General features: G+C 47.7%; 12 protein-coding genes across 12 annotated transcripts; 5 read left to right on the top strand and 7 right to left on the bottom strand.

Moving 5' to 3' along the window:
* Positions 1-17: 17 nt before the first annotated feature.
* Positions 18-1,541, bottom strand: N7520_006703 (class I SAM-dependent methyltransferase; the record flags this gene model as incomplete). Its single annotated transcript, XM_057140637.1, has 10 exons — positions 18-105; positions 158-586; positions 640-826; positions 878-903; positions 951-991; positions 1,055-1,127; positions 1,178-1,233; positions 1,316-1,358; positions 1,406-1,458; positions 1,518-1,541. 10 exons carry the CDS (start codon positions 1,539-1,541, stop codon positions 18-20), a joined length of 1,020 nt encoding a protein of 339 aa, XP_056994643.1.
* An 832-nt stretch (positions 1,542-2,373) lies between these two features.
* Positions 2,374-2,750, bottom strand: N7520_006702 (uncharacterized protein; the record flags this gene model as incomplete). Its single annotated transcript, XM_057140636.1, has 3 exons — positions 2,374-2,586; positions 2,648-2,679; positions 2,735-2,750. The coding sequence occupies 3 exons, from the start codon at positions 2,748-2,750 to the stop codon at positions 2,374-2,376; spliced, it is 261 nt and encodes an 86-aa protein (XP_056994642.1).
* A 567-nt stretch (positions 2,751-3,317) lies between these two features.
* Positions 3,318-5,206, bottom strand: N7520_006701 (arginyltransferase; the record flags this gene model as incomplete). Its single annotated transcript, XM_057140635.1, has 9 exons — positions 3,318-3,443; positions 3,508-3,770; positions 3,828-3,893; positions 3,940-4,037; positions 4,085-4,489; positions 4,545-4,730; positions 4,801-4,876; positions 4,942-4,986; positions 5,152-5,206. 9 exons carry the CDS (start codon positions 5,204-5,206, stop codon positions 3,318-3,320), a joined length of 1,320 nt encoding a protein of 439 aa, XP_056994641.1.
* A 1,187-nt stretch (positions 5,207-6,393) lies between these two features.
* Positions 6,394-6,980, top strand: N7520_006700 (NUDIX hydrolase; the record flags this gene model as incomplete). Its single annotated transcript, XM_057140634.1, has 2 exons — positions 6,394-6,442; positions 6,553-6,980. The coding sequence occupies 2 exons, from the start codon at positions 6,394-6,396 to the stop codon at positions 6,978-6,980; spliced, it is 477 nt and encodes a 158-aa protein (XP_056994640.1).
* Positions 6,981-7,730: 750 nt separating this feature from the next.
* Positions 7,731-8,863, top strand: N7520_006699 (DNA-directed RNA polymerase II core subunit RPB3; the record flags this gene model as incomplete). Its single annotated transcript, XM_057140633.1, has 3 exons — positions 7,731-7,790; positions 7,850-8,415; positions 8,476-8,863. The coding sequence occupies 3 exons, from the start codon at positions 7,731-7,733 to the stop codon at positions 8,861-8,863; spliced, it is 1,014 nt and encodes a 337-aa protein (XP_056994639.1).
* Positions 8,864-10,026: 1,163 nt separating this feature from the next.
* N7520_006698 (uncharacterized protein) lies at positions 10,027-11,625 on the bottom strand (the record flags this gene model as incomplete). Its single annotated transcript, XM_057140632.1, has 5 exons — positions 10,027-10,440; positions 10,493-10,884; positions 10,932-11,123; positions 11,179-11,440; positions 11,491-11,625. The coding sequence occupies 5 exons, from the start codon at positions 11,623-11,625 to the stop codon at positions 10,027-10,029; spliced, it is 1,395 nt and encodes a 464-aa protein (XP_056994638.1).
* A 1,158-nt stretch (positions 11,626-12,783) lies between these two features.
* N7520_006697 (NmrA-like family protein) lies at positions 12,784-13,755 on the bottom strand (the record flags this gene model as incomplete). Its single annotated transcript, XM_057140631.1, has 2 exons — positions 12,784-13,437; positions 13,501-13,755. 2 exons carry the CDS (start codon positions 13,753-13,755, stop codon positions 12,784-12,786), a joined length of 909 nt encoding a protein of 302 aa, XP_056994637.1.
* A 798-nt stretch (positions 13,756-14,553) lies between these two features.
* Positions 14,554-16,829, top strand: N7520_006696 (uncharacterized protein; the record flags this gene model as incomplete). The annotated part of the gene is made up of 3 exons (XM_057140630.1): positions 14,554-14,629; positions 14,683-15,955; positions 16,010-16,829. The coding sequence occupies 3 exons, from the start codon at positions 14,554-14,556 to the stop codon at positions 16,827-16,829; spliced, it is 2,169 nt and encodes a 722-aa protein (XP_056994636.1).
* Positions 16,830-17,071: 242 nt separating this feature from the next.
* Positions 17,072-17,908, bottom strand: cbpA (putative calcineurin binding protein; the record flags this gene model as incomplete). Its single annotated transcript, XM_057140629.1, has 1 exon — positions 17,072-17,908. The coding sequence occupies one exon, from the start codon at positions 17,906-17,908 to the stop codon at positions 17,072-17,074; it is 837 nt and encodes a 278-aa protein (XP_056994635.1).
* Positions 17,909-18,878: 970 nt separating this feature from the next.
* N7520_006694 (SDR family NAD(P)-dependent oxidoreductase) lies at positions 18,879-19,703 on the bottom strand (the record flags this gene model as incomplete). Its single annotated transcript, XM_057140628.1, has 2 exons — positions 18,879-19,134; positions 19,195-19,703. The coding sequence occupies 2 exons, from the start codon at positions 19,701-19,703 to the stop codon at positions 18,879-18,881; spliced, it is 765 nt and encodes a 254-aa protein (XP_056994634.1).
* A 1,776-nt stretch (positions 19,704-21,479) lies between these two features.
* N7520_006693 (uncharacterized protein) lies at positions 21,480-21,954 on the top strand (the record flags this gene model as incomplete). Its single annotated transcript, XM_057140627.1, has 2 exons — positions 21,480-21,648; positions 21,704-21,954. 2 exons carry the CDS (start codon positions 21,480-21,482, stop codon positions 21,952-21,954), a joined length of 420 nt encoding a protein of 139 aa, XP_056994633.1.
* A 150-nt stretch (positions 21,955-22,104) lies between these two features.
* Positions 22,105-22,967, top strand: grpE (mitochondrial nucleotide exchange factor MGE1; the record flags this gene model as incomplete). The annotated part of the gene is made up of 3 exons (XM_057140626.1): positions 22,105-22,377; positions 22,450-22,875; positions 22,935-22,967. The coding sequence occupies 3 exons, from the start codon at positions 22,105-22,107 to the stop codon at positions 22,965-22,967; spliced, it is 732 nt and encodes a 243-aa protein (XP_056994632.1).
* Between the last annotated feature and the right edge of the window lie 301 nt (positions 22,968-23,268).

Genomic DNA, 23,268 nt, shown 5'->3' with positions numbered 1-23,268 from the left:
TATAGACAGAGGAAAGATCAGATCGATTGTTCCAATTTGATCGGGTGATCTGTAGCTCCCTTCTTTAATTCATCTGGTCTAGGCTTCCGAGCCCAGATTCGTCGCCTATATACCATTAGCCATTACATATCTCCACTTCGACGAACAGTGAACTCACCCAAATTGATAGCCATGAAATTTTGGATTCTTCAATTCCGCCCGTGTCTTGGCCAAAAAAACCTGCACCTCACTAGGTGTCCATGGGATTGGTGCCCCGAAATTCGTAAGCAAATACATGCAGTATCCCTCCAGGCCTTTAGACCAATGCTGGTGATGAAGAAGACCGAGCTCCTTGAGCACAGGATCTCTAGCCCACGGACCAAGAGGAACCTTGTAAACCACTTCCTTGATGTCAACAAAGCCGGCTTTTTCCAGATCAGCTCGCATATGTTTCTCGACTTGAAAGGGGCGACCAGCTCGTTCGGAAATGGGGTACCACATATCTCCCCATTGATTGAGGATGCTGTCTTTGGGCAGGGAGTTATCGTCGCTATACACACTGATATCGAACTCGAATTGTTCGATCCAGCCGTCGGGTTCGAGGTTTCTAGAAAAGATTTTATGAGCCGGGTATCTACCTGGGACGGGACGGAAACGTACTCGAAGCATCGGTCATATAGTGTAGACCATCCTTCTCTGTCAAAAGATCCGAGCAAGTGACGTATGTAGATAAGATCGAACTTCGTCGTCCATGTCCACGGTTGGAGGACGTCGTCGACCTCGAAGACTAGATTTGGGGGGATCCACGTCTCAGGGGGTGGGTATAAGTCCACTCCACGAACATTTGCTAAGAGGGATCAATATTAGGGTGGGCGGATCAAAAAGATTGACTACCTACCATCGGGGTACATGTCGGCCACGTCGCTAGATGAAGGTTAAGGTGGTTCTCAGGATAGAGGTGTTGACTTTACATTGCCCAACTTCCTTTTCCAGTTCCGATATCAAGAATGTGCTAGACATATGTTTAGCATGGTTTTCTTCCTTTTTTTATTTGAAAGGGTAAGGTAGTTCTCACCTTAGGTGATTTGATAGGAGCTCGATGGAGCGGGTTGTCCTCGGTGTAATCCAGTAAAAGGAAGATAATGTGACTGCCATCATCAATAAAAGACCTGGTCAAATTTGTAATGTATGAAAATACCCAGTTTCATATGCCTCAAATTGCAGTTCATCGGATGGCGACCAGTAGTCCTCTGACTTCAAAGATTGGTATCTTTCTGTGTTATTTTTATCTCGAGAAGTAAAAGGGATGACGATTAAATTACCTTCGACCATTTACCACGCGACCCCTGGCGACTTCAGATGCGAGGGATGTGGTATCACTGAGTTGATCAGCGAAAGAAAGTATGAGTTGAAGAGGCCCACTCACGATTGCCAATCATCGTCCCTATACTCCCTCTCCATCGTATAGAAATCGGGATCCTATCAGGATTGCGAGTCAGTTGAGCCCCCTGAATGTTAATAATACTTCCATCTCTTACAATAGCAATTGCATCTGAAGACATAGTTGCGGTATCCCTGTAGAGGTGAAAGGTGAAGGTTGAAAGACGAAAGGATGGGGATTATGAGGGGCTAAAAGAGTACGGGCCTTGTTTCCTTCCCGATCCGAGCTCTTGCACATGGTGGAGCTCGGCTGACCGGCTCCAGCGTATAACCAACCTTCCAAGGTTTGAGGAAGTCTTTTCCTTAACGTTCTTCCCCGATATTTGCAAAGTTTATTCTATATTCATTCTTATTCCATCATTTTTGGTTTTCCGTGGCATTCCAAAAATCCCGTCATGACTCGCTTGGCACAAAAGTCTGACCCGCCAGTTTGGGCACTACTGTACCTGTCAAATGAAATATGCAAGCCGTGCATGCCGTGAAGAAACTTCCCACAATGGAGATGCCCCGCACGACTCTACATAGACTACAATTTACCAGCTTGGTCGCGACTTCAACATTTGAACATGGTTCGGTGAAGAACACCGTCACTGATTGGTTGCAGTAAATAATTGACGATCATCCTGCGCACCGTCAACTCATGCGTCAATTATCATGCACACGGGAACTTATGAACACAAGTCCTTCTGACATAGGTACCAAGCTTATCCTTTTCGGGCCATTCGGCAGCCAACGCATAGATAAGTCTCCAAGTGCCGTGCTAGCAAAAATTGTATCATAACTCGTAAAACATTACAACAAAACAGTCCTAGTCCCGGGCCAGAGTAAGTACAAAGCACCAAAGACATGCCAGATGTCCCGTGGATTCTTCAGACACAAACCCGCCCAGATTTTCCAACTTGAAAGAATTAGCCTTCATCGCGAAGGAAGACTAGAGTCCCTACCTAACAAATCCTAAAGGACATTCTGCTCTTCAACTCTGGTATAGCTTCGGCGTCTGAAGAACCGGCCCCCACTTCGCGAGTTCGATCGTCCGACCGAATAGCGCGCCTTTCGTCGCTCGTTTTGTTCTCCGCTGATCAAACCATCCATCTCATCGTAACCGAGATACTCTTCGTATCTGAGAGCTACTAGGACTTGGTTGTCATCGGGCTTGCCTCTGTTGAACTGCATAGTTAATTAGTCATCTGTTCAGTGTGGCTAGAAGTATATGATATGTACTCCGTACCATTCGTAAAGCTGCTGCTACGAACATATCTGCTAATGTGTCGGAGGTGAGAGTATCAAGTGGAATGGATCTGCTGAGGATACTCACAGAGGGCGAGAATCATTTTATGTATTTCTTGTGTTCTAAAAGTCAGCATTCATGGCGGTTAGTGAAACCCTTCCTGTTTGGGAAGGGGTAGCGGTTAAGTGCTTGATTCGAGGGCAGCCCTTTTCAAGTTAACTAAGATGAATTGGGTAACTATGTTCTTTTCCGTTTCAGTCTAATATTAACTCTGAAAGAGCCACTTCCTGAGTCGGTTAGTCGGTTAGTCGGCAAGGTCGGGATTGGGGGCTGAAAATATGCACTAACGCCCATGACGGATTGTAGATCTGCGCTCAGACATTAAACGGCGGACTATAAGTCGAGTGTTGATAATAACGTCAATTCGGTTCTTGCTTCACGCCTTGAGGTTCATTAGATACCGTGCAGTTCCGCCTTGATTATGGAATATTCTCGTTCTGTATCTTCAATCTACCCAGCGTTCTACTCGTGTCTAACTACTAGGTCCAAAGACGCATTGTCAGACTTTGACCATAACCTTGGAAGCAGCAATAGTGGATCTCCCCCCGCGATAGTTTTAGCCACATCTCACGGGGGAACCTAGTTCATGTCCCATCTTTCATGTCTGAACTTAATCGAAAAGCACTACTGCACTGTTTTGCACAATCGATGGACCGAGAGCGGCCGCCAACTCAGAGACAATCCCTCTCAAAGATTGTGGGTTATCCATGGGCATGTCTTCCCAGCCAACAAGGTCCTAGTTGAAGTCAGAAATCGTTGCTCTAATGAAGTCTGGCCTGTAGACATGGCACAAAACTTACACTCATCTGCACGAAAGTTCCGTGGTAGAGTAGATACCAATTTTCTAGTTTCAATGCCTTGGTTTCGTCTAAAGTGAGGACACCAGGCATTTTCAGAGAGAAAAGAGAAAGGTCCTCTTCGTTGACACCAGACTCGATTGATACTGGCTTTGAGTCTTCGGTACCAGCGGAAGACCGGTCTCGCGAGAGAGAAACATAAGGACGCTTGTCCAGTTTCTCGGTCAGTTCACCGTCTAATGGATCCCATGTGTACGATTCTGGATCTGTTCGAGGAATTAGAGGGCTGCGAATTGGCTCCAGATCAATTCATTTTTGCTTACCAAGAATATACTGGGGACGATAGTTTCCCTTGTACCGCATCTTTTGGCAGCTGTGAATATAATATCCTGTTACGGTCAGAGATGGAATCAACACATAGGAACAAGGACCAACCCATGTAATAGTAGGAGTACTGGTGCTCAATCGAGAAAGCAATTTCCCGTAGAGCGCTCAGCTTGCCAAACTCCCACTGCTCGTATTCGGGATCATAGCTGCTACAGGTTAGTGGGTTCCAGGTCGTAGCTTGGATTCTACTCACAAGACATAGACCGAGCTTACACCGCTCGGGACAAGGTCCAGCACCGCAACGGCGATTAACTTCCCATCCAAACGATAGCACTGATGCCACGAACCGAGTTTTTTCTCCGATTCATTGCTTTTGGTGATGGTAGCAGGAGATCGTTTGATCCCCGCACACAGGAAGTTCTTAAAATCCTTCGTTTTCCAGCGAGAGACGTCCTCGCGATGAACTGTTGTCTGGTACTTGACAAACAGATCGAATTTGGCCTGGGAAACCGAATCGCCCTCGATGTTGACCTCGAAGCGATGCGCTGGCTCTAGCGGCCGTTTCGTGGCAGGGTCAATGGGCCGCTTCAGATTGCCGTATTCGGCTTCATGAACAGCCGAGAGTAGATCGAAGTTACACTTTCGATGTTTCTTCTCCCTGCATGGATCGTCAGCTAGGATGATTTACCCGCACCAATCAGAGAAAAACACACTCCCGAGAACGAGGGCAAAGATTAGCCACTTTTCGTATATACTCTGGTCCCAGAATAAATCTATTCCAACGGTTGATGGCCCGGCGCTGATCACGACGGGGGCGAAAAGCCGAGGCTTCCAATCTCAGCGTGTAGTGCGGGCAGCAGGATCGCTGGAGATTCTGTTTGTAGTAAAGGGTGCCCGATCTAGGAGATGAGTCATGAAATTGAATAAGAGGGGACGATGAGTATGACGATGGATATGACAATAACATACCGCCTCCATCCCCGATCAATCAGTTCCCCATAGTGCTCGGGCCGCACGGCCACTGAACTGGTGTAGTATGATGCGCCTAGAGCATGACGTGTCAGGCCGTGGGTAAATGGGAAATTCAAATAAATTAAACAGAAGACTTACTGCCATCGCTCGATTTGCAGTAGCCACATGAGTTACGTTGATAGCCTTTTCATTGCCTGATTAGTAAATTCTCTTGACGTGTGTGATGTGGGATGACAGGCCCCCCGCCAATGTTGACCTCGAGAGTGTCTGCATCAGGACCAGTGGAAGCGCCACGGGGTAAAAGTATCCCACCTCAGTGGTTCGCTGCAGGGGCAAAGTGGGACGTACCTAAGGGCCGAAAGAGCGATAGCTGTCGCGCGCGTTCGGCGTCAACAGGTTCCATTTGGTAGGGCTTTTGGGTTGGTTGGCGGTCCGGGCGGGAAAAGAGAATATCCAAGGATGCGAGGCAAACAAATAAATAGTGGACTTGTGGCAAATGATGCACAGTAGCTGGCTGCGTTAGTTGACTTAGGGTGGGGATGAAAGGGAGAAGAGGACAAGGGACGTGAGAGATGATGTTTTGGCGGGGTTTGGGTATTTACAGCTTATGATTTGCATGTCATAAGGCTCTAAAAAAAGGTGTTTGGGATGATAAGTCCAATTATCTCATTAACTTATACTAATTTCTTACTTACTACTAGTTACCAATATTTCAAGATGATCGTAACGTGCCTGGTTACCAGATCGGCGGGGAATGTATTGAATCGCTCCGAGTTGCCCACTCGGTACCGGAGTTTAGGATCTTGGTACCCGTATGAAGTCCAGGGCTTTGCCACAAGCTACAGGAATTATTTTTGGGTATTAACCTTGGTATGGAATTCATTTGAGTGTTCAAGAATCAAGAATCAAGAATATTTTGATATAAATGATATATAAGACTAGTCACATGACTTTGGAGAAAAAGAAAAGAAAAAGGGAAAAAACCCACTAAAACGATCAAACATTGATATACCGAGATGCAAGCAAACCGAATTAGATCATACCACTGCAATTGACTACAGAGTACGCTAAAAAAGTTGGTACCGTAAATTAGTCAGTTCCAGAACAGTTTCCGGATTGCGCCGCCGGTTCCCTCTGCCCCTCCAATTGATTTGTTCTTCCACTAACAATTCCCCTTACAAGACCCTTTTCTAACGACCATGCCTCTTTCTACTCCTTCATCTTGGTTCCCGTCCCCTACGGGAATGAATGGGAAGACTTAATTACTCTACTTTATCTCCCCCGCATTTTCTTTCAAGGGAAAAAAAATTTCCTCCCCCGACCGCCCTCACCCGTTGTACGGACCTGGCAAAGCTTCTCTGAAAACGCTTCCACTTCCCCCCCCCCCGAAGACCCAGGCTCCTCGGGAGCTTGAAGCTTTTCCAAAATTATAGTCGACCCTGGACCGAATTCCTTTATTCCTTCCAATCATTGTGATCTCCTGGTCTATTTCGCTCTTTTTCTTTGCTATCCCTTTCGGTGTTACCAAGAAACCAAAAATCACCCCCATCATCCTTGGTTGACCGGATCGGGTAATTTTCGCGCATCACAATGGCTCAGAACCGTTCTATGGAAGCCCGCACAGGGCGAAAGAACCAACGTAAGTCTTTTTCCTACCAACTGCGCATGGGGCAGATCTCGCCCCATGCACCGTTTTACCTCTCTGGGTAAAACTCTCTGGGTAATCAATGCTGACCCATTGCGTCACAGGTTATGGTTCCAAAGGCGAACGTCTCGTCGCCGGTGTCGTCCCCCTCTCAAATGACAAGTCCAGAGTTCTCATGATTCAGTCACAAGGACCCGGAGGTTGGGTACTCCCCAAGGGTGGTTGGGAAACCGATGAGTCAACGGCATCACAGGCCGCGTGCCGTGAGGCCTGGGAGGAAGCTGGTGTCATCTGTACGGTGCAGCGGGATCTGGGATTGATCCCCGATATGCGACCCAACACTCTCCTGACGACCAATGCCCCCAAGGCTTCATACCAATTTTTCGAAGTCACGGTTGACAAAGAAGAGGCTGATTGGCCTGAAAGGCACAAGCGTCAACGAAAATGGGTCACCTATGCTCAGGCAGCAACTGCACTGGCCAATCGACCCGAGCTGCTGGAAGCCCTCAACCGCAGCTCTTTGCAGCGGTAATCACGGCCGCTCGTACATATTGTTCAAATACACACCCATACATGGACACTCGGGTGGGCCGTGATTGCTCCATACCGATGATGACTCGACACGACCCAGAAAAAAAAAGAGAGAGACCGGCGGCTTGTCGTTTGACTTTTGATTTTCTTTCTTTTCCTATTTTCACTTGCATCGCATATGCTGTGTGGCCAGGCTGCTCTCACCTGTCCACTTTCCCCGGAGTATCCGTCCTCGGTTTTTTTTTTTGCTTGTTGTCACCTCATAGACGATCTGCTGTTGTCCGCAGCGCGAGGCTCTGCAGTTCAAGGGCCTCACTGTTCTTCCCTTTTAGTGGTCAGGTTCATGGGATCTGATAATTCTTTGTTTCGGAAAAAGAATGGTCTCATTTGTCCCAAATGAACCGAATTTAGTATACTACAGTCCAACGATAACTAGCATCTGAATGTGAATCTGAACCAAGAAATTTATTCTCAATCATTGTGTAGATCTATCATGTCTATCTCTCATTTCTGGAAAAGTGATTTTGGCAGATCCAGGACCGTTCCCGATTAGGTAAAGCGCCGAATGCTCCTCCGAGAAGCAAATCCGCGATCTTCACCAAATGAACACATCCAAACTCACAACCTTCCACATCTCTCCCATCCTTTCTCGGCAAAGTCTCAAACCTACACACGCCTTTCTTTTAGACAAACTCCAGATAGACGCCTAGCTTCGGAACCAAGTGGCGGCGACCGACGCTGCCCCATTACAATGGAATATGACATGGTCGACATGGAGGAGCCCGCGGGCCCTCAAGTCACCGTTCGTGAGGTATGTTTTAACCAATTCACCGGACAGCCCAAGCCTCAAACTAAACCTGCGCTTTCTAGGCGGAACCTTACCGTGTCGACTTCCGACTAAGCTCAGTCGACCTCGCGTTCGCCAACTCCCTCCGCCGCACAATCCTCGCCGAAGTGCCCACCGTCGCACTCGATCTCATCGAGATCGAAGCAAACACCTCCGTCCTCCCAGATGAGATGCTCGCTCACCGTCTAGGCATGATTCCTCTCGTCGCAAAGAACTGCGACCAAGACCTGGAATACACCCGTGACTGCGACTGCGAGGACCACTGTGTGCGGTGTAGCATAACGCTCTCGCTGCATGCGCGCTGCGGAAGCGGTATCATGGCAGTCTACGCGCGTGATCTACAGGTCGTAGGCGAGCGTGTAAATGACACGATTGGAGATCCCGTTATCACTGATCCTGAGGGAAAGGGTCCGTTGATTGTTAAGTTGCGGAAGGGTCAGGAGATCAAGATGACTTGTTTGGCTAAGAAGGGAACGGCAAAGGAGCATGCTAAGTGGGCGCCTACTTCTGCTGTGGGCTTTGAGTATGATCCGCACAACAACTTGCGACATGTGGATTACTGGTACGAGCAGGATCCTATTAAGGAGTGGTACGTATCTTGGAAGTATTTGAGACATGGAGCTTTTTTTGGCTGACTATACATCTTCAGGCCTATCTCTGAGAATGCTGCTTGGGAGCCTGCTGCCAACCCTGACCAGCCCTTTGACTACGATGCCGAGCCAAACACTTTCTACATGGATGTGGAGAGCATCGGCAACCTCGACCCAGATATGATCATTCAACAAGGTATTATCTGCCTGCAGCGCAAGCTGGCTACCACCGTCTCCGTTCTTCAGGGTGAAAGCGAGGATGGCCACATCGGAGGCCACGATGACACTGATATGATGGGTGGCGGTGATGGAGATGGGTACGAGCCCCCGGAGGGTATTGATGGGAACATGACTTCATATGGAAACGGTGCTTCTAGTGTCTGGGGTGCTAGTGCACAGACTCCTTACGGTGCCACACCGTACGGACAGAGCGCGTATGGATTCTAGTGGAGAGTTGTGGGATGCAGGGCTACAAACAGAGGCTCGTTAGCATGCATGTTGGAGTTTTAACTTTCTCTTTTCGATCTTCTAGCTCATCCTTTCTTCGGCGGTTTGGCGGCGTACTGGAGTTTTGCGATACTATACCGATGCTGATGATCATGGTTTTGAGACCGCCTTGTTCATACATATATGAAAAAAAGTTTCTTGTATACGCTCCAAATTATTGTAAATATTTACAAGAGCTCAAATCCTACGCATAGCGGGAGGCAGCGAAGCAGCACGCGTTGATGAAACTGAGCCAAAATGCCTAGATTTCCATCCAAGGGCACATGAGCTCAAGATGTAGACATTATAATCCACATGCACATGTGCACATTGCGCATAGCTCAACGCTACTAGTATGTATTAGTAAAGACTAATCCCAAATCGGAAATCACAAACATATCTCAAAGTCTCCCCTTTGCACCTAGGGTAAAGCATCAATTATATTTTACAATCATCAAGGCTTATTTCCGAACACTCTTCCGGCATCGACATGTACCGAGCGTAGATGTAAGATACCAATCACGAATGATAGCCTTTAACGATATTTCCACATACACAAGCTTCTAATTCAGATTCACACTCTATACCCATTTCACAACGCGATTTAAAACAGTCCATCAATTTGATTTGATTTTTGTGGCGTTCGTTGTGATGCTGCTTGTAGCTTTTTTTGGCTGCTGCAGCGGTGATGCTTCTGGGATGCTTCGTGCTCTGGGTTTCGTTATGTGGGAGGTTGGGCTAAGAGGCGGGCCCTGGCGAGGTTGGGGTATCTCCAGGGCGTGCAGGAAAGATGAGAAATCTCATGAAGTTGACCTTGGAGAGGAGCACAATTTGATTATATGTGTACTACCGCCCGTCCGGTTACACTATATTGCATATTGTGACATTTACGGATTTGAAAAAGAAAATCTTGTGTATTCATAAAAGTTACACAGAAAGGTATCAAATCATTGAGCAAGTTCACCACGCATGAATCAAACCGGTACAATAATAGTTGAGGTCTAGCAGAAACGTAAACGCAAAAAGTATAGCAAAGTAGTATAGTCCAGTAATATTCCGAAGCTCAAATCGTTATAACAGGCGTCTTTGCGCTCAAGACAGCATTATAGTATTCATGAATGCATCTAGGATGACGAGTTATCGGCGCAAGACCAAGCAGCCGATCCACCGTTCTTCTTGTAGTCGTCAATAATGTCAATAACCGATCCGTATGTGCCCGCAATCATCAGAAAGGTTCCAGCCAAAATAACAAATACACACCAGCAGACCATCGCGGTCCACTTCCAGTTGCGATTAGGTCGGCTCCAGTTGTCGTAGAGCCACATGCCGGCCATGGGTTGGAAGCACATGGGGGTTCCGAGTAGAGCGCCGACGAGGGATACCAGATCGCTGAAGACGGGAATAGCGCTGGCGATGATGTAGGCGACGACTGAGGTGCCGAAGGTGCACGCGATCCAGACGGACCAGTGAATCATGGTGTTTGCGACTAGATGGCGGGAGCCTTGGAGGATGCGGATGAAGATGTATTTACCAGTGATCTAGGAAGTATTAGTATATGGGCCTTGCCTTGGATAGTAAGGACAATCCTACATGGACGAACAGCAGGGTGCTGGCGATTAATCCAGGAAGGGCGAATCCGTAGCTGACTTTCTTCACGATCGGTCCAGCGGAGCCCAGGGCAGGCGATGAGACGTATGATCCACAGTAGTAGTAAATTACAACACCGACGACAATGTAGAAGCAAGTGACGACAGACTGGCACAATATAAGGGCTCGGTTGTAGTCACGGGGATCGCGCATCTCAGATGCAATAGAGAAGAATGCTGGTGTTCCAGCGTATGCGAAAACCATCGTAGTCACAGCCGAGATGGCAGTGGAGAATGATCCATTACCAACAATCTTGTAGTCAGACTCCCATACTCCATTCTTAGGTGCCGAGGTTGGGCGATCTTGAAGACCAACAGCGACTGTAACAATCATAACTATAGATTATTAGAAGAACTCTAAAGGAGTATTGACGGAAACTCACTTGATGTAAGGATACAAGTCAAACCAACCCACGCAATCCACGAGATACGTCCCAGCGTCTGGATACTACCTAGAACGAAAGCTACAACAAAGGCAACAGCGACATACACAGCGGTACAAGTGGCGTGATTGGACACGGCATTCAAGCCGATGGAGATGCCCAGCATTCCAGAGCCCGCAGTGAACATCCACCCTATAGAAGGTCAGAAATGTTGTACCACCATTAATTCAAATCACATCAAACTTACAGAGAATGAAAGCTCCACCGAGAATAATTCGTCCCGGCTTGCCGAACAACAACTCACCCACATCGTCGATTCCGTAGATTTCTCGATGGCGAATCTTGAAATCACCAATAATGTAATCAGACCACGTTGTTATTCCGGCAATAACACATAGGACGATGACACCAGGTACGATGCCGAGAGCGTCAAAAGCAACAGGGATTGAAAGAACGCCAAGACCAATCTGGGTCTTCATCATGAGAACAGAAGTTCCGAGCCACCCAACCTAATTAGTTTGTTAGCGAGTGCGCCGATCAGCATGGAAGCAAAGCGTACATTGCGATAATTTGGACCGTCTTCTGTAATATCTCCAAAAACTGCATCATGGGCGAGAGCTTCGGTAACATCACCGTCATTGGATGGGGCTGGCGATATAGCGCCCTTGTCTTGTTTTTTCTCGAGTATTGACATTGTGATTATGTGGATATACGGAGTATGGAGTACAGTTGTAATAGAGTGAAGAAATATGGGGTTACATTAACTAGGAGGGAAGTCACTATTTAAATGTTTCTTCAATGTCTTAATACGGCATAGTACAAATTACCATACCAAGATACCCAGCCACGGAGCCACAGGAAGCTCTGGCGCAAGGGTTGATCACATCTAGATCTGTGAAACACTGTCGCCACAGAAAAAATAAATCTACATTGTAGTCCTGATCCGATTAATTGGTTCACTAGTCATTTTAATCGCTTCAATGAGTTCTCCATGTAACATCATGGTTATACAACCCCAGATTTCAATGATCGCTTTCCCCCGCAAATGGACGGCTTGGTACGAAAATCCCCACTTTTTAGGGTGCGGAGTAGTGATAATTACGTCGTTCCTTATGAAATCTCGCAAAGGACTTTCCTCCTTTCGGGCTTCTCGTCAATCAAACCATGGATTTGTCCATATATGTGTGGCCTAAAGGGGACAACTGCCTCTACTTGTCCTGAAAGAACACCCCCAAGAAAATATGGCGTTATGGACAGACAGAGATAGCAGAAGTATCCTATTGAGCCGTGACCTAATCCAATCTCAGCCCCATTGAAGGTTAGGTGCGCACTCCTGGTGCATTTCAACAGGCCACTCAAAGTTTACAGGCGTGCAGCCCTTTTCCGGGAAAGGTCCCGGTTTGGCGTTGATGAACCGGGTGTCATACCCGGATTGGGGCAACAGCCAATTATAGGACGTCGGATCGACAAGCCCCTGAACGGGGGCGTTATGGGCTTTTTTAGCCTGCAACTCATCTGCCAAGCCTTTTGAGAGTCACCTTCCAAAATGGATATCGCGCATTCTTATTTGGAAGACTATAACTTAAACCATTTACTCCACTAATTTACCCAAAGGCCTCGTCAGCATGGCATCCACTGTCGAAAAGACAGGAGAGTTTCCGAAGATGAGATTGTCGATAGCATATTTAGAGAGAATTGATAGCATGTTTATAGCATATTTAAAGATTATTCATATCATGTTGATGATAATTAAATGTTCAATGTCCAAATTTGAGGTTCCAACTTTCGATTACGCAGGGCTGACGGAAGCATCCATTCCCAGTACTCCAGAATATTACAATTTTCAATAAGATCATACGAATCCACTTTCAGTCTCCAGCCACGTCTCAAAGTCCTTCAACCCAGGATGCATCTTCTTCAAAGTGGAGATATCGGCTCCATAGCCCGTGTCATAAAACCACTGAAACATTAACCCGAGATCCTTCATCATCCACAACAAACCAGAAGAGAAAAGGCCAAACGTCAAAGGAACATCCCGACCCGTCTTCGCCTTGAATATTTTAGCCATATCATCAAACGTGATATCATCCCCCGCCAAAGAAAGTGATTTATTGGCCCAATCCTCCGGCTTGAGGAAAGCTTGAGCCGCGAAATATCCAATATCTCCCACAGATATCAACTGCAAGCGCTTCTCCTTGACCACCATCTTCCATGACGTGGTAAAGATTTTACCGAAGAAATCGGGCGTGAAGTTCTCGAGGAACGCGACGGGGCGCAGGATCGTCCACGCCATCCCCGTACCCTTGGTTTGTTCCACTAGGTGATGCTCGATATGATGCTTTGAGATGAAATGAGGAATCGGGGTAGGAGTATCGTATGAAGCGTCACCACCACGGTCCACGGATGTATAGACGAATAATTTCACATCGTGCTTGAGCGATGCGTCGACCAGCGCTTTGCCTTGCCGTTCTTCGGCTTCCGTCTCCGAGGAGCCCCGGTCCGGAATCTATGTTTATTCCATGTTAGCCGATGCACTTTTTTGCAGAATTTGGAAATGGCGTGACTCTACCTGCACACTAAAAACACCCCAGATGGGCTGCGATGTTACTTTCTGGGCATTCGCAAAGATCTCTTCCGGTTCATTGAGGTTGCCTTCGACAATTTTGATCTTTGGTGACTTATTCTTCAGCTTCTGAGCCCCCTTAGAGTTGGCATCGCGAGTGACGGCTAGGATTTCCACGTCCGCATTTTGTTGTAGGAGTGCAGTGATGACGCTGCCTCCTTGTTTACCGGTGGCACCGGTGATTAGAAGTGTTTTCGACATTATCTAAGTTGAATCAGAGGACTGTTGGAAATGGTGATAATTTGGAGATAGATTGTTATGCTTTATATATTCGATATGTGAAGGATATCTAGGTACTCCGTATTTTGATCGAAGTTGTAACGTTGGTAATCGGCGTCGTAATTAATAATGCTCGGGGTGTTCTCAGTTCCGAGTGGATCCGATCGGCGTCCCTGTATTGGCTGGGATTGGCTGGAATTCTTTTAACCAGGAACTAACACGGACGAAACTGGATTGAGCCATGAATGTCACTGGTCGGGAGAAGTGAGATTGTCATTATCTATCCCTACCCCGGACTCTTTGGACATACGTTCGAAACCACATGGTAGATGGGATGACTTCGATGTTTGTCAGCAAATGTCTCTATTCTTCTACGTGAAATCGATGCTATACTAATATAACCCAGTTTAAAACGTAAAAATTCTCGGTCAACTCGACATCAAGTCTTAATTGTCTCCTCATTGGCCCGGACCAACTGAGAAGTAGGTAGCCATAGATTGTTGGGGCAGCAAGAGGCAGCTGCTGCCTTCAACCTCTTACCAGATCGACCAATTGGAGGGAAGCACTGAAGCGCTAAACCGAGTGTAGTAAGACCCAGGGTCTAAGCCAAACCTATTCAGGTTTAGAAAGTAGTCAGATGTAGTTGATTGGAGTAAACAAATGAGAAAAGAGACACCCACTTTAATGAGGCTCTTGGCTTCCCTTGACTTTAATTGGAATAATGCAGTCTCACTTTTCTTCATCTTCCTTTCATATTTGTCTCATTCAATACCATCAACAATGTATTCACATATTGAGGTCCCCGGGAGCTCCGTGACAGCAGTCCACTGCAAAGCCCAATCAGACCTACCAATTGGTTCGCATCAACCGTGGAATCAAACATCGAAGTTAAACTAATAAATCCTCTAGTCGACCGCCTCCTCGAGCCCCAAACAGTCGCTTCTTTCCTCGGTTTCGCCTTTGGCAACCCCCTCCTAAACGGAACCCAACCCGACCCATCCATAACCCGCCTAACCTCCGACGAATTCCCCCTCATCCAACAAAACTTCCCCCCAGGCTCAACTGACCTTTCCATCCTCGACCGCGTCACATCCCGCATCGGCTCCGAACACGATAGCACCCGACTCTGCCTCGTCGGCAAGAATATCCATTCTCTGAAATCCCGCTTATGGGAGGGTATAATTCCACTATGCGATCAACGCTGGAAAGAAAAAGGCCTAGACGACCTGGATAAATTCGACTATGCTTGTCACCATCTTTCCGCTGTCGTCGCTGTCTTCGAGTACCTGAATGCACCTGTTGTGCGAAAATATCTTCGTGAAACCTTTAACCATATCTACGACCACTGGGCTAGTGCGGATGTGCTGCTGAATGCGCGCAGAGCACAGAATGGTCTGCCTGAGATTTCTCTCGCGAGGTTATGGACCATGTACATGTCTGTTCACTTTGAGGTTATGGAGCACCGCGCGCATGGCTGGGTGAGTGGACGGGTTGAGATGCTGCGTGCGACGCAGTTGCAGGGATTAAGAGATCATCAACTGCCTGCTGGAGTTGTGGCTCCGGATCGGTTGCAGTGGACGTTTATGGATAATTTGCATGTGCTGTTGGAGATTGCCATTAAGGCGGATTATATGGTTATGATTCCTATGGAGGGGTATAAGGGCTATGCGGAGCTTTATCCTGAGCATCGGTGGGATGCGAGTGAGGGAGATTTACATGTTGCAGATTGCGAGAGACGGGGGAAGGCTTATGCGGAAAAATTCAAGGCGCGGAGTCATCAGATTATGTTTGAAAATATGATGCCATGGAATGATGATGGTCGTGGGGAGAGGTCGGCTGGGGAGGGGTATCGGCAGTCGGCTGTTGCGCAGGTTGAGGCTCAGGATGAGGTGAGGAAGGAGATGAGGGGAATAATGGGGCATTTGCCGAGGGAGCCTTGGATTACTTCTTGTCTTCCGGGTGAGATGAAGAAAACGTCCGAGTTTGGCCTGACGATCTATCGGTTGACGTATGGGCAGTCGGAGGCTGAATGGACGGACTTTGTTCAAAAGCTCGAGGCGCATATTTCCGACTGGGGAGATGGACAAACGGGCTCTGATCTTCTCAAGCCGCACTTGCATCTTTGCTGGGTGGATGGAAAGGAACATGATATTGCAGAAGGCGATATCGAAGCGGCTAAAGGGTTAGTCTTGTTTCAAGCCTGCGGTTATGAGAACACATCTAACGATTCGAATAGACACTTCAATAAGACAAACGAAGAGATCAGTGCAAATCAAAATATGAAGATGCAAGACAACGTCTTTCTCGCCGTGGACTCAGATTCATTCGCCTCATACACCACAAAATCCTACCGCGCCGCAACGTGCCTAGTCATGGCTGGCGACTTTAGCGGTTTCGTTCTCGCAGTTGACCCAAAATTCGACGCAAAGGAGGGCATCGAACGACCCGACGAATCGCCCGGTTACACTGGTCAGATGCGAATTCTCGGAAGTCTCGTCTGGGGTGATCTCTATGCTCATTTCAAATCCCAATGTGCTTTACTTGAAGATCTCTGGCCCCTGGCAATTGACCACCCGAACCAGGTCTACGTTGGAGCAATCACACCGTTGCAGGTCTACGCGTGGAGAAAGCAGAACGCGGCGCGTTGGATTATCCTGCGAGAAGTGGTGGAGTATGCAAAGCGCAAGATGGGAGGAACACCAACATCTGAATCCGATGCACCGGCGTCTACATCGACGGCGGTACCACAGGCGACGCCAACACAAGCAACTGGATGCTCCGGACCTGATCAGACCCCAGAGCTGGATCCTGTGAGTGAAGGGATACGTCAATATATGCTTCAAAACTTCCAGCACTTTTTACGCCAACGTGGTGCAGATCGTGAGGCGGCCGTGGTTGATACAATGTTGCCCCCGCCTGGCAGAAGGACGGACGCTTCTCAGCTGGGACAGCTTTTGATTACCGATATGCAGAGACTAAGGCGACAGCAGGGTGGAGTAGATGGGAATGCTGAGGACGAAGATGATGACATACCGCTACAGTGTCCTCCACAGTAGACGATCAATAGCATCTTATTCCAATGTTTTTCATAACGAGTTCAATTTCTTATGGAGTACAATTTATAATGTATAACTTGAAAATAAAGCAGTTGTATTATATAGATTTCTGTCAATCAAAAGCAGATCGAATCCCGGATCCATGCAATGCAGAGTCCATACCCCAACGCCGTACAATAAGTGACCAGCATAATCTATGCACTAAAAATTACCGCTCAAATACAGAACCAAATATCCACACATCACTCCATCAGCTCAACAGGCGGCCGGGAAGTCTTAGGCGGCATCTTTTGCAACGACAAAACATCCTCCATATCAATATCCTCATCTACCGCCAGACTCACATCCTCAACCATAACAGCCGGCAAATTAGGACTATGTCCATGATCCTCAGGATTATAGATAATAGTGCTGCTGCGACTGCGCTGCTGCGACCCGGCAAGCGGCCAACTAGGCGTCCTCTGATCCGAAGAGACAGAAACCGGCGTCGCGGGATCAACACTCATAGCCTCCTGCTCCGGTTGATCTGTTTTCAGCATGGCGAGCGCATAGGCAAGGTCCTGAGCATGGACTTCTTTGTTTGGCGGGTCTTCGTTGCGCATCATCCAGCCGTGCGGGGGGCTGGGGGGCGGGGAGATGAAGAACAGTTTATCGCTTTGAGGGGCGGAGAGGAGTCTTGTTCGTTGCATCTCTTCTTCGCTTAGGATGGGGGTTGGTTCGCCGAAGTAGATTCGGGGAGTGGTGTGGCGGAGAAGGTTGTTGCCTTCTAATAGTTTGCGAATGGTGATTGCGTCTTTGTCCGTGTAGAATGAGCAGACGATGCGGCGGAAAGAGGGGAGTGGGGAGAATGAGTGGAGTGTGACCACGGAGGTGATTCTGTTGCGAATTTCATCGAGGGAGGAGGGTTGGAAGAGGATGAGGTCGTTGAGGTCGGTGATTAGAAGTGTGTTTGAGGGTGGCGATGGTTGGGAGAGTGGGGGGATGTTGTTTAGGTCGATAGATAGAGATGGTCGAGAGCGGGAATGAGTCGCTTCGATGGTTGGCTCTACAGAGCATGTTGGAATTGATACTGCAGCCATTTTGTGTGTATGGAGAGTATGTCAAGTGTGAAGAGTAGATGAAGGTGGGAGGAAAAGCGGTGGGCGGATAAGGTTGATAAAGGGGTCGATCCAAGGTTTGCCACAAGTCAAAGGTTCTAGATTTAGATGAAAGAAAGAGAAAGTATGAGAACTTCTTTATGGGTTTTTATGTTTATGTTTTCATTCGAAGGCGCAGTCAGGTTTCTTCCGTGTTTGCGTTTTTTCTACTCTGCACAGCCCGATCCGCACGAAACCGACTCGCCGTTCCTGGAACGATCCACTGAACTGGCTGAGCCCCCTTTCACTCTAAACTCATTTAGGAAATTTATTCGCCATTTACATGCGCCACACCTTAGGCGCCACATTTAGTTTGCCTTCAAATCTCCGCTCTGCAGGAAGGTACAACATAACCGCGTAATTATCTGGGGCAATCCCCTCCGCCTCACCACCACGATTATTATTTTGCCTGGATACGCGTGGGGCTTGGGTTCTCCGGGCAGTGCCGCTGCGGAGTCTATGCCACGGGAGTGGGACAAGTCGGCTATGCCCAATGCAAGGCTGCACTGTTTATCTTTGCGCTTCTTTTGCCAATTACAGGTCGCTTTTCAACCGTACATCTCAACAACTGCGCCACGTGATGTGTGAAGCTTTCATTGATATAAGGTCATCATAAAGGGCAACCATGTCAAGCAACTATCCAGCCCCTCAATAAGGCGTGAGATGCTGCAATATGTCCTTCCCCAGATATCTCGATATAGCTTGCCGATAAGCCCGAGGCCGTCTGGATATTGGTTGTACGATACGCCTCCGCAATGACCATCCCGTCCGGCGGTTTTTTGTCCGCAGCTAGTAAAGGTCTGGCCGCTACCTTATCCACATAGAAGCCGAGGGAAACCGTAGTCATGGGGGCAATGTACCAGGTTAAAGTCTAACATAAAAGGGTGTACATTGATTCCTAAACAATGTCGATCTAATCAATAAACAATCCTCCCGAAGCAATGATATGTGTTCCATTAATCCACCGCGCCCGCTCCTCACACAGGAACGCAACAGCATACGCAATTTCATCCGGCTGCCCCATCCGAGGGCCCACAGGCGTCTGATCAATAATCGGCTGGAGAATCTTCATCTGCTCCTCACCAGCCGCAGCAAAGCCTTCCGTCATGGTGGGACCAGGGCTGACCGCATTAACAGTACATCCATATTTTGGAGGAAGCTCCTTGGCCCTGTAATACGTTAGAACTCAGAATCTCCAAGAGAAAGTAAACCGGTCCAGGCACACTAACCAACACTTTGTAAATGAATCCACCATCCCCTTCGTCCCCGCATAGATCGTCTGATTAGGCGGTGGCCCACGAGCCGAGATACTCGCAATATTCACAATGCGGCCACTGCCCTTGGTAAGATGGGGCAGGACAGCCTTGGTCAAGAGGAAAGTGCCACGTCCGTTGATATTGACTAGGAGATCCCAGTCGTCGAGGGTTTGTTCTTCAAGAGGCTTATTCACGGCCAATGCGACGCAGTTAACCAGAATATCGATGCGATTCCATTTGGCTAGTGCCGCATCTACCAGTTTCTGAGGTGAAGGGATTTGGGACATGTCGGCTTCCACGGCGATGGAGGGTGATGGGAGAGAGGAGACTACTGCATCGGCTTCTGTCTTTAGGCCGGCGAAGGGGTAGTTGACCACTGTACTTGCTCCGCGGGAGGATAGTTCACGGACAATGGCTGCGCCGATGCCTGAGCTTGAGCCTGTGACTATGGCCACTTTTCCAGATAGAGTCTGGCTTGACATTTTGTGTATTTGTTTGAGCTTAGATAGTTTGTCTTCAAATGTTGTAGACCAGGATGTCTGACTTTGGCCGGGATGCGAAATTCGATGGTTGTGTTCCAGAGTGAGAAGCTTGGTCGGCTTAAATGCTTAAAGTGTCGAGTCTCAATGCAATATGTTACTTAGAAATATTGCCCGCGGGGGATCTTTCTTAATAACTGCTTAACGTGTCAACCTTAGATGCGGACATCCGTCCGTGGACATTCAACCCCACATCCCGATTGTCCTGGATGAGTCCTTCCCCACATCACACGTCCATGATTACGTGTACTAAAAGACCGACGACGCGAACATTGAAACATTGAATGAATAAAATGACAGAGATCTAGATGGAGGCCAATTATAAATCCGGCATGCTAAACGGACAACCCATATTGCCTTGGCATCTCAGCGTAATTCGTCCTTTGAATATTGTCTTTCTTACCACAGTAGATTACTACACAACTATGTATCTACCTAGCTATGTATTGGATTCCTGTATATGTAGTGACTGGGCACTTCTTCCCTTGGAAAGAATATATTCTATTTTGCGGACTTCTTAGTTCTTACGAACCACTTGGGCAGGCCCCACTATTGGCCAAATCTCAGATGGACCCGTGTCTGAGGCTCGGCGCTAAGCCTCAAGACCCTGAGAATTTTCTCATATCAACCACCAAGAGGAAATCTCGAGGAAGAGGGGATATGTATATCTTCACAATTCTCCTCCTGTCAATATCATGCAGACCGCTGCACGCATCGACTACCGAGTTACCACCTGATGAATGCCCCTATTTTCAGCCGATTGGCATTAATTTCGGGCTCGATTCCATGTTGGTCTCCTAAAGCAGTCTGTTAGAAAATGACTAACATGTTCAAATTTGATACAGAACCGTAGCCTATGCATATTCCCTAAATAATGTTAGCATGATAACAGGAGTACCGCTGGCGTACCGGAACGAACCTTTTGAAGAGTATAAAAACTCCACAGAAATGCTGCGATATGCATACTGGATACAAAACCAGCGCAGAATGGAACATAAATCCTGGGATCTTCCAATAGTATCGCCAGTGATCGATGCTATGTCGACAATGAAAAAATTTGTGGCTGGGAAAGTGAGCTTACCGTTTGAAACATCCGATTTCATTTGGGCTGAAGAGCTTTTTTGGAGATGGGAAATGATTCGAGAATCATTTTGCAACTTTATGTCCTCCGTTTTGATGCATTTTCAGTCTCAATCTGAGACGGAACCCGAAATTCCTTCTGATGAGTATATCAAGATAGGATTTGTGAAAGCATTTGAACACTTGAAGATCGCATCAAGGAAGCAAAATATTGAGATTGAAAGTGCACTCATGCTTGTGCCTGACTTTTTTAATAGCCACGTTCGGACGCTCGTGCAATATGCAGCCATCGAAGCGGGTGTTGTCTCTTTGGGGATCGAGAGTCCACAAGAGATGATCAAGGTTTATGATGAAATGTTTGATGATGAAATCACTGAAATCCCCGAACCCATTTCACCATCGAAGCCGAGCATTATGATAGTCGACTATGGATTGCGGTATCTTCATCTTCACACTCGGGGCAAAAGGTGCCAAACGAAATATGCAGTGGATACACTGAGCTGCTCTGGTATTTGGCGGTTCCTTTACTCCAGGTTTCTTACTCTTGACGGCCCGTTGAAAAGGCAGATTGAAAAGGGAGCGTCAAGAAATGATCTATATGTAGCTCTTTGTCGAGCCAGATTGTTTATGAAACAACCAATGGAGGAAGGGCAGGATCATTACGAAGAGTGGCCACTTGATCTTCAAGACTGGTGGATTGGTGAGCAAGAGGGAGCAGTTCTCCGCTGGGAAGATGTGGAAGCTGCTGAATCAGATTATATTGATGCATTGGCGAACTACTTGGATCAGGCTCTAGACTGCCTTCAAGGTGGGAGCTCAATTCCATCTTATTATCTAATCAAACAATGCTGATGACAGAATAGGACAAGAAGACAGAAACGCTTTACGCTCTAACCCCATTGATCGAGTTTATATGCTAGGAAACTTCTGTGATCGTCCAGTTGTGAAGAAGGCGATTCAGAAAATCGTCGGTGAGCATGTCAAGATCATTGGGGGCAGTTCGGAATTAGATAATGGGCTAGCCGCTAGAGGTGGTGCTCGTTATGCTTTCGTGATGACAGAGCCGATGTATGAAGTTTGTAGAAAAGAGAAGCTTGACTATGATGAGCTTTAATCCATGTCCGTCTTAACCAAATCAGGAACTCGGCCCAGCAATTTAATTTTCCCGCGGTCAGGTGATGATGGATCCAATTTTGCCCAACGATAACATCCGAACTTCTTGTCTTTAACCTTTCAACAACTCAATTCCATTTCTATTCACATAATGTTCCAACGGACTCTCCTCAGACAAGCTCAGGCCGCCCGCTCGGTCCTGTCCGCTTCTTCCTCCACATCCGCGCCATTGGCTCTCCGCCGGACATCACCGTTCCAAACACGTCTGCCCGCCGCTGTGCGGCCATTCGCTCCTCAACCCTTCTCCCGTTCCTACTCCACCGAAAACAAGGAGGCCGAAGCTACCGCTACCGAAGATGTAGAGGCCGAGGATCCCGTCAAGAAGCAGCTTGAGGCTAAGGAGAAGGAGATTGTTGAATTGAAGGTAACTACTTCTTACTAGCTTGACTTTTATCCTATAAGCTTGATCCAGTTACTCATACGTCACTTCCTCTAGGATAAATACTTGCGCTCCGTCGCCGAATTCCGTAACCTTCAGGAACGTACCAAGCGCGATATGGATGGTGCCCGCAATTTCGCAATCCAGCGCTTCGCCAAGGATCTCTTGGATAGCATTGACAACTTGGACCGCGCCATGCTGGCTGTGCCCGCGGACCAGCTCAGTGCTGCTCAGACTGCAGAGAACAAGGCTTTGCATGATCTTGTCGCCGGTCTCAAGATGACCGAGAACATCCTCATGAACACCCTCCAGAAGCACGGTCTTGAGCGCTTCGACCCCGCCGAGCAGGTTGAGGGCAAGGCCCAGAAGTTCGACCCTAACCTGCACGAGGCTACTTTCATGGCTCCTTCCAAGGACCATGAGGACGGTGACGTTATGTACACTCAGAGCAAGGGCTTCCGCCTGAACGGACGGGTTCTTCGGGTAGGTTTTTCTCGTGTAAAATGGAGCTGTAGCACATTTACTAACACTCTTCTTTATAGGCCGCCAAGGTTGGTGTTGTCAAGAACGCCTAAGTTCTCTCTTCGCCATAATCTCTCCTCTTTATTTCTTCCTCTCTGTACCATATATCATACGTCATGATCACGATAGGGATTGGCATTTGGATTCTGCTTGCTATTGGGTCCGGAAAACTTTTCTTCCTTAATATCTGCGACTTTCGTGGATCTGTATGACACACCCTTGTTGCATGTGACTGGAGGCGTCTGGATTGTCTCGTGTTGGGGTGGTTTATCCCCTGTTTTCAATCTCTGTCTCTGAAAACTCTCTCCTCATATTTTGTATATTACACTACATCCATGGATACCTAGAGGTATA

The sequence above is a fragment of the Penicillium odoratum genome, assembly GCF_028828045.1.
Source record: "Penicillium odoratum strain IBT 22623 chromosome Unknown utg000005l_segment0_segment0, whole genome shotgun sequence".
NCBI classification, from domain to species: domain Eukaryota; kingdom Fungi; phylum Ascomycota; class Eurotiomycetes; order Eurotiales; family Aspergillaceae; genus Penicillium; species Penicillium odoratum.
Note: the sequence above shows the minus strand (reverse complement) of the source record. Positions and strands in the feature narration are given on the sequence as shown.